A 9583-nucleotide genomic window follows, 5' to 3' on the forward strand; every position below is an offset into this window, starting at 1 on the left:
AAAAATAAAAGGAGAGAGTGTAGAAATTGAAATCTTAATCTATAAGGGAATGCACCAAGGAAATGATCTTTCTGCCTATTCCTTGAGGAGAGTAGACACATGTGCAATATTGAACACATACTTATTTTAAGTAAACATATTGCTAGTTGCATAGAGACATAAATTCATCCAAAACATCAAAATAAGACAAAGATCAATAATCATAAGCTTCTATATTAAAATTCCCTAAAGTAATATAAATTTATGTAAAAGAAAATTCTTGAAGTTTATGATTTATTAAACCTTACTTGCAAACCAATTCCTTAAGTGCTTATGTTTTCTTAATCTTATAAATGGATATCTAAATTCGCTAAATTATAATTCATGTTAATAAATATCTATGTAAATGGTATAAATAAAATACATAGATATATAAAATGTTCTTTGAATATGTATTCATGTTTGTCTGTAAATTTTATCAAGATTTATTAATACAAAGAAGAAAATGATTATAACTCAAATGATGAGACCCTAATTAAAATTTTTAAAATTACAGATTTGATCTCAATGTTATCAATGCAATTGCAAGATAAGAATGTCAAAGGTAGGTATTAATAAATTTTATAGACGCACTCTAGATGTTTAATGTAATTAGTTCAACTAAAGAGATTAATTGTCTTGTTAGCAAATATTATCTCTTGAAATGCCCTTTGGATGGAAAAATAAATCTACTAAATATTTGTTTGGGCTTTATGTCTAAGTTAAACCTTTACAAGAAAAACTTCAGTGCTTATTATCTGGGAGCAATCCTTGACTTTTGATCTCTTGTTTCCTAGTTGACATGTGTGCACATCAAAATTGAATGTAGATCATTTCAATTTTGGAAGGAGGTTCGAATAAATCTTTTTACGAAGAAAGCAAGAGAAATGAAATTTCAAAAGCCATACCCAATGTTTGAAAAAACCAGAATGTAGAGTAAAGCAGATCTTCATTATAAGCTCCATTGGAACCAAGATCTCACAAAGACAAAGAACCCTTTAATCTGATTTTTTAAACTAGATTACATCTTAATCCCAGACTAAACTAGAAATGGAGATGTAGCTTTCAAGAGAAAGTATGGTGGAAGTTGAGTGCTCAAATATGGAAGACTAAGGCTGAGGCAACAGAGAAATGCTTTCTCTTGTTCCTGAAATGTTATGCAGTCTTTTTTAAATTGAAGCAAACCAAAAGTTTACAGAAATAAGAAATGCATGAATATTATGCTGTCTTTTGTTAATTGTGCAGCATCGTTATCATCTCAATAGAATAGAACCAAAAAAGGTCATGTAATCACTTGTGGCAATTCACCATACATCTCTTAACATTTTATTAATTGGTTGGATTTGCAAACAAGCGATGGTAATGGGAAGCCTAAATAATCTTAAGCAATTTTAGGTAAGGAATCTTTTGACTGTAGTGAGAGGCCAGAGGTATTTGCAAGTGACACCTATTTAACATGTTATACTCGTTTTCTAGCTATAAAACAGATTACCCTCTTCTTTTCTCAAATCACATACAGCCTATCTCTCTCGGCTTTCTGGACTATCTTTTACTACTTTGGAAAAAATGGAAAATGTATGTTCTTCTGTACCTCATTCGGAAAATGCCAATGCTTTTGGATATTAGCTCTCGTTTATCTCTTGTACAAGACATCAACCAGATCGATGAGTTAATCGCTTGTATCCAGGAATGCCTGCGAGGCATCGAAACCAAAAGCGTAAGCACAGTTCAGATTATTTTCTGCATTGATTTTCATTATTTTCACAACCTTAAAGACTACATTAACTTTTATGTTTTTGTTTTCAGCCAGAACGACTCCCAAATACATTCCAAACCTGCATTAAACTTGGCGGTGATCTACTACAGAGCATTTTGGAGCGTGTTCACAGCAAGTTCAAGGTATGGAAATATTATGGCCTTTTGGTTCAGCTCTGGCCGACTCTAATGTTTTGGTATTTGTATTTCCCATGGCAGTCTGTTGACTGTCTTGTTTATTTGTATTTTTATTTGTTTTTCTTTTTAGCATTCTTTCTATTTAAAGATAGAGAATGATTGATGGTCATCAAGAGATTGTAGTTTAGCTGTACAATATTCTAATAGCAGATTTGAGGTCTTAGATTCAACTTCTGAGTGATCCATAGATAGTTTAGCACAGTATCACAGCCAAGGGATAACCAAGCCAACTTATGATCCTTGAGTACTTACAATGTGGCAAAAAGAGGCTGTTGGAGAATAAACCATGCTCTAATTAGAGATGTGTTGAATTTTCATTCATCACTTAGAACTTGAATCTAAGGCCTTTTATTTCTATTACTGAGCTATTGGCTCTTATGCAGTCAGTCAGTCTTTCTTTGGTCTAAATATGACTTATTTTCAACATCCGCCTTAAAGCCACTCTGTAAATGTTTGGGGCTCCCAACCTTTTCTAGATTGAAGATTCTATTGAACCACTATATAGATACTTGGGGCTCCTAACCTGAGTTGACTTTGATATCATACTGAGCTTTTCATGGACCAATTAGAATTTGAACTTTCATTTGTTGCAGAAATGATCTACAACTGAACTATTGACCCTTTGTAGTCAGTTCATCTTTAATCCTGCTATGTCTTTTTTATGAGAAGATGGGCTAGTCTTAAAAAGGCTAGTCGCTCAGTAACAGAACAAACAACACCAGATGGAATGTCTTAAATTTGTCACCTATCATAGCAGAACTAGGGTATACAACAACAAATGGGAGGTCATAAATATTACCCCTAACTCTTCAGTGGTAGGGCACACAGCAACGAATGGAAAGGCCAGAATTTGATTGTTAACTGATGAATGGTAGAACACGCAGCAACAAATGGAAGGTCCTAAATTTGATCCCAACTGATCCATAAAAATTTAACAAGGGTGTTCTGTTTGTATTTTATTTTAAATGTTATTATTAAATTATTAAGATTGGGATTCATTATTTTGTTGCGTTTGATCTTTTCATTGATGATGCATTTACTTGTGAGGACAACTGTTTTTAGTTCTCACAATAATTTCAAAAATCTAAAATTTCGCTCTTTGATCATATTCCCATCCTTTGCATTTGCAGATTTGTTTGTTATAGGCATAAGCTTACTGCTGTAACCAGAAAAGTTGTTATTGATGTATTGAAAGGAGTAAGAAAAACACCTTGGTTGGGAGCCGGTGCTTCTGTATTAGGATATATACTTGACCAGATTGATCAGATCAGCAGCAACAAGAGTGAATATATAAAACTCCTCAAGTATATGTGCGAACTGCCCAAGCATGTGAGGCAGTTGAATGACAATCTACCAGAAGAAAAGCAGAAGTTGAATGACGTGGTTCATTTCACAAATGCATTCTGACAAAATTTATCGGTAAACACAAAATAAAATTAGAAAAGTTTTAAGGAGCTACACCAATGATATTTTCTTTTGTTACTCACAAAATTCAATGTTTGCAATGGTCTAGGATATTTTCTTCTTCTGTGGAAGACAAGGATTTGAAAACTAGGATATTTTCTTCTTCTGTGGACGCCAAGGATTTGCAAAGTTATCAAACAGGACTGGCCTGCAAGTACCAAGATCTCAGTTTCGCAGCAATAATGGGTGTAGTGGATCGGATCCCTAAGGTTATTCCCCCATCACAGGGACAATATCCCAATGCAGGTATACACATAATTGTATCTTAGATTAAGAGATCAAATAACATGTAGATATTAATCTGGATATTTTGACTTCGATGTGGCAGTAGACATCGAAGATGCACGAGATGAAGTAATTCGGCTTCTGAAGATGGACGTTAAACCTTCAAGAACAGCCGTGGTTGTTTACGGTGCCGCCGGCGTCGGGAAGACAACCCTGGCTACTGCTGTGTACAGCAAGCTTGATCTTACATCTTATAAATTGTGCAGGATCGATATGGAGGAAAGCTCTTCCGAGAATCATCTCATGGTGCTGCAGCAGCAGATTCTGCATGATTTGTTTAACGAACGACGTGCCTTAAGATGCAGTGTTGATGGTCAAGCGTATTTGGGAAGGTTTTTTAAAAGAGTTACTCAGCCTGTGTTTATGTTTATCAATAATGCTTTGAAAGGAAGCGACCTAGAAAAACTTCTGCCGCGGGATTTTGCTCAGCCTCCCAAAGCACACGAAGATTCTTGTCACCACCGGAAGGTTGGACGAGACCAGCATGTTGTTGCAACCAAGTATTATTGAACGCAATGAATACTGTGTAGGGTTTCTTTCTCCCGCGCAATCAAAACAGCTTTTGTGCAAGACGGCTCTCGGAAACGCCGACCAGTCATTCCCAGAAAGCTTTGATATCGACGGCCTTGTTGAAAAATGCGGTGGTATTCCTCTCATATTGGACTTAATTGGATCCAAATTGAGAGAACACGTTGAGGACACGGCCACCTGTAAAGAATTGGTCACATCTCTCAAGAAATCTTTAACAGAAGGAGAAGGAGAAATGTGTGAACGTGTAGTGGATGTTGTATATAACAGTTTCAAAGAGTCCAGTCAGAAAGAGGCGTTTCTGGACATTGTTTTCTTTCTCAACAACTTGCCATGGCGAATTGTCTCTTATGTTGTTGGAATGGACAATCTTGAAGCACTAGAGAATGCGGGACTGGTACACTTGTGTCGTGAGGACAAGTTGAAACGAGATACTGGAGTTCGACCAAAATGGGTAGAGTTGGAGAAGTTTGTGAAAGATGTGGACTATCAGACAGGCACTGTGAAAGTTGTGGATACAGTCAGAGCAAGAGGGAGGAAGCTGTCGAATTCTGATAGAATACTGGATGATGTAAACTCCATTTCCAAGGCCTTCGAATGTAGGCAGGTATGATATGGATAATTTTCTGCTGTTTACGAAGATTAACCCTCTGATTTTTACAATATTTATTTTCTAGTTTTTGAGAATCCTGTCCGGACAATAGAGTTTATCTATAAAGCTTGGATAATATATAATATTTTCGTGAGCATAAATATCATGTACATGGCTTGGCCACACAGAAACTAAAAGGGATCTGGCTTTCGGACAAAGTTAAACTCAATGTTGAGTCGGAGCGTTTTGCATCCACAATGAGTAGATCGAGAATTCTCCACTTTGGCCAGAAGGTTAAGGTCAACGGAGTGTGCAGAGAAAACTTTGAAAGTTTAAGGTATCTGAATGGCCATGATTTACCAGTGGATGTTAAAAATGCAAAGAAGCTGGCGTTCCTAGTTGGTAACGTTCCTTATGGTGTTTCTCAGGCAAGTTCTTCACTAGTAATATTTTTTATTTTATTTTTTTAGTTTCGTATAATTTTTCTTTGAAATGAACTATTGTATCTGCAGCTTCCTTCGTCATTACGGCTTTTGGAACTACGTAGTAATTCAGGTATACGGGCTGGATTGCTTGAAAGTGTCTGCAACTTGTCTTCACTGGAAGAGCTGAATTTAAAATTTTCCTCTCGCCGCCAGTTGATGCTCCCTGCCACTTTTACTCAACTCCAATGTTTACGATTTTTAGAATTAAAATTAAACCTCGCCACATTACCTGACAGCTTTGGCAACCTTACTGCTTTGGAAGGTTTAAGCCTAAAATATTGTACTAAACTTCAAAGCCTTCCTGAAAGCTTTTGTGAACTTAAATGTTTACGTTTTCTAAGAATAGAGGAGGGAATTCTTACTGAATTGCCAGAAAGGTTTGGAAATTTATCTGCTTTAGAAGAACTGCATTTTTCTTGTTGTCACCTAGTTAACCTTCCAGCGAGCTTCGGTAAGCTTGAGTCACTGCGTATTTTAGGGTTATATTGGTGTACAACAATATAACATTTCCAGAAAACTTTGGTGATTTATTTGCTTTACAAGAACTGGTATTGCTGATGTGTCCCCTAGTAAGCCTTCCCAATGGCTTCGGCAAGCTCAAGTCTTTGCGTATTTTATACTTGATTTTTTGTGACGAATTAATTGCATTGCCAGAAGACTTCGGCAGTCTATCTTCTTTAGAATATTTGAAGTTACAAAGATGTCCTGAGTTAGTGACTCTTCCTCAGTCCTTCGGTCAGCTATGCCATTTGAAACAGTTGTATATATCTGGTCCAAACAATATGTTGAGTCTTCCTGATTAGTTTGGACAGCTCAACTGTTTGGAAAGATTGAGCCTCATACATTTCAGATCACTGAAGAAACTTTGTCCTGATTTTCATTGCTTGACATCAGTAGCAGCACTGGTATTAGCAGGATGCCCTAGATTAGAGGAGATGACAATCGACTTACTAGTTCAGATGAAGAACTTGATGACATTGAATATAACAAGAAGTCCCAGGCTGATGAACCGGTGGCAACAAGTAAAGAGCCAGCACACATTGATAGTGTCGCAAAAGAAGAAGACCATACTTGGCTGTGAGGTAATATACGTACACATGCTTGTTTCAAAGACACAATATTTGTTGTGAAACGCAGTCTTACTTCAAACATCAACCTTTGTTTGCAGGAGGACGACACGTGTTGTTCAGATTCAGTAGCTGAATACGAAGATGATAAATGGCTTAGAGAAAATATTAACACTGCATTATTCCATTATAAGAGTAGTTTCTTGCATGTTGATATAGGTGGAAAATTGGAAGAGTCGTCCCCCTCTTCCTTTCTGTCTTCTCAAGTAAAGCTTGCTCTGTTGCTCACAAAGTGCGATCTCTCATCTTCTTCAAAAAGCGAGGCCCTAGAAATTGTGAAGAATAAATGTGCAGAACTTCAGTCCAAAGGCTTTCAGATCATGTACGTGCAGGTTGGGGAATTAAGGGAGAAAAATGAACAACTTGTTGATCAAACTTTGCCACTCCTATCTCCTGGCACTTATGCCTGGAAACCTCCTGATGATAAAACGCGCCAAATATTTGCTTTTGCTGTTTACCAATTGTTGAACAAAGGTAAATATGAATTTTATCCTTGGCATGCTGCTCACACTCTGATTGCAGGTACGAGCGTGTCTGCGGGCGATGGCGGAGGGGAAAGGAAGGTGGAAGGATGGGAGATAATATTCCCTCAGGAAGCAGGGGTCAATGAGTTTGAAGCAATGATAGATTATACCGGCAGCTTTTCTAGATTATTCAACTCAATTCAGAACTCTTCCGTGTTGGAAATAATCCCAACTCCTCACCGCCTTTCCTGTCATGTCTTATGTCATCCGTATGCACATTCGTATCTGCAGCATGACTATTGATATCAAATCTCAGCAAGATTCAAATTGATTTCAATCTCTTCTCCAAACTGTCACCTATCCCATCAATTGGTCTCTCACGGTTTGTGGGTAGTTTTATAAACAATACCTATTTTATGTTTGTTGTTTCACCTCCATAGATTGTAGGTTTTCTATATATTGTATGGATTTGTGCTTTGGAACTCATTCTCTCAGTAGAACAGAGTTTAGCTCTGTAGAGCTGTACGATATGTCCGAAGCTGCAAGTTAGAAGTTGTAAGTTTAAACTATGTTTGAAAGAGCTGAAGCTCGGATGATAATCTTGTAATAGTTTATTCTGATTAATATGAAAGTTATTGTCTTTTCTTGTTTGTGTAAATAATTATCAATTGATCAATAGAATTACCAGTAAGTTCTGTTCTCTGTGTTTTATTTCTGTTATTCTATTATTTTCTTTTACTTCTGTTTTTATATCTTTGTTTTAGTATCAGAGCCAGCATTCTATAATTTCCTGCCCTCCCTTATTTCATTGTGCCGTCAGCTATTACTGTGGTGGTGTAGAAAACAGGGGCAGAAATAAACATGAAATTTATATTCACCAACAAAATCATTACAACTAATATCTGAGCTTCAGCTCATTACATACAACTGAATTCCACAGCCCCTTACAGCTCTGTTGAGCTGAACTCAACATGGAGTACAAAATATATACAAATGCCTCTTATTTATAGAGGTCTTGGAACTGTTTAGAGGCAATGCAGTCAAGGTACATGCATAGACTATTGACTTTCGGGTTTTAATACTTAACAGATTTAGAAACTTCCATTATAATTGCTTAGGTAGATTGGGAAGAAATTAACGCCAACAAACTCCCCCTTAATTTTGATCACATATGCTAATTAATTAAATATCCTTCAATAATCTTATTTAAGATGGGTTCTGGCTTAAAGCCTTATTAGATACCCATTTACAATGGTTATACAACTTGTGCTTAAATGAACTTTAATGTGCTACTTCAGTCTTCTGACTTCCTCTCATCATAATATCTTCGATTTTTACGGCTTAACCCTAACCAATAGACTTCTCAAGTGGTTTCTAGCTAGCCACAAACTCTTCTCACACATGAGTTTTAGGTGACCATAAACTTTGTATTTAAGTGGTTTCTACTGACCATAAACTTCACATACTAGTGGTTTCTACTGATCACAAAACTTTGCACTCAAATGATTTTGGCTTACCATGAACCTCACAAAATGGGGAAGCTAATTTGTAATGCACACACATTTTTCTCATCATTGTGCCCTTCTTCTTTTGTACCTACATTGGTTATCGAGTCCATATGAAAGTCGATCCATCTACCGAGACACATGGGTAACCAGCCATTATGCTCGCTAGTTCTATAGAAATTGTTTTCAGATGCATGATTCATCAATATGTTAAACCAAAAAACTTAAGATGTTGGGTACGACCGATCATGCACCCTTTACAACAAATCAAATACTTTTTGGTTTACTCCATCTCAACTATATTTTGACAAATTTGGATAGATTTGGAATAGATCTACACGCCTTTAATATTTTTCACAATCTCTTTGACTTGAGCACAACTAGCTCTTCTAGATATGTTGAAACTTTTGCAAATCCTCTTATGACAACAATCTCCTCCTCTATTTTTCTTTACAGCCACTCATCAATCTTCCCGTTGTAGATCTGCCATGTAACTGTCAGCAAAAATACTACCAGTAACAATCGAAATAAAGCTCTAATAAACTTCACTTGAATTTACCATCTATTCATCTAACAGCTCATAACTTATAGCTTAGATATTTTTACACAGCGCTTACATATTAGACAGCTCCTGTACAACTAACACTACATAGCTTGTAATCAAGCTATGGGACTTTACTTTCAGCCTGGTATACACCAATCTTTCCCTTACAAAAACTTTCTTAAGGAGGTGGCTTCATCTGTAACACCATCTGCAATCACAAACCTTTATTTTCATCATCCTCCTTTAACAGCTACTTCACAGAGGGCTTTTTCTTTATTCATGGCAAAACACCTTTCATCATCGGTGGTGAACACAGCTGACAGTCGATAAACACACTATTAAGCTCTTTGGTTGCAAATCCTTCAATCTACAATTTCTTTTGACAGCGATGGGTTCAACAGTTTGCAACTATCTACTTCTTCAGACCTTCCATTCACTTAGCAACAAGCCTCTTCTACAAACACTTGACTAGATTCTTTTAGCTCTCCAAGATATCCAGGAGCATCAACCATCAACTTTGATACCACTATGTAGAAAATAGGGGTAGAAATACACATGAAATTTATATTTATCAACAAAATCATTACAACTAATATCTGAGCTTCAGCTCATTCATCT

At 36.5% G+C, this 9583-nt stretch overlaps 1 protein-coding gene across 2 annotated transcripts; it reads left to right on the plus strand.

Annotated features, from left to right (window-relative positions):
* The first annotated feature begins 1522 nt into the window (after positions 1–1522).
* Positions 1523–7559, plus strand: LOC131028308 (disease resistance protein RUN1). Of its 2 annotated transcripts, none has more exons than XM_057958562.2 (8): positions 1523–1735; positions 1825–1917; positions 3102–3390; positions 3485–3681; positions 3764–4855; positions 5029–5268; positions 5353–6407; positions 6494–7559. In XM_057958562.2, the coding sequence occupies exons 5-7, from the start codon at positions 4205–4207 to the stop codon at positions 5827–5829; spliced, it is 1368 nt and encodes a 455-aa protein (XP_057814545.2). In that variant the 5' UTR covers positions 1523–1735; positions 1825–1917; positions 3102–3390; positions 3485–3681; positions 3764–4204; the 3' UTR covers positions 5830–6407; positions 6494–7559. The 2 variants fall into 2 exon arrangements, with proteins under 2 accessions (XP_057814545.2, XP_059065397.1); XM_059209414.1 differs by having other exon boundaries at positions 3767–4855.
* The last annotated feature ends 2024 nt before the right edge of the window (positions 7560–9583 follow it).

The sequence above is a fragment of the Cryptomeria japonica genome, chromosome 7 (genome assembly GCF_030272615.1).
Source record: "Cryptomeria japonica chromosome 7, Sugi_1.0, whole genome shotgun sequence".
Classification (NCBI taxonomy): domain Eukaryota; kingdom Viridiplantae; phylum Streptophyta; class Pinopsida; order Cupressales; family Cupressaceae; genus Cryptomeria; species Cryptomeria japonica.

Excerpts from the sequence above, each read along its gene's own strand:
- LOC131028308 (XM_057958562.2), top strand. The coding sequence starts at position 4,205 with ATGTTGTTGCAACCAAGTATTATTGAACGCAATGAATACTGTGTAGGG. Across the intron at positions 4,856-5,028 it reads AGGCCTTCGAATGTAGGCAG|AAACTAAAAGGGATCTGGCT; the intron begins GTATGATATGGA and ends TTGGCCACACAG. Across the intron at positions 5,269-5,352 it reads TTCCTTATGGTGTTTCTCAG|CTTCCTTCGTCATTACGGCT; the intron begins GCAAGTTCTTCA and ends TTGTATCTGCAG.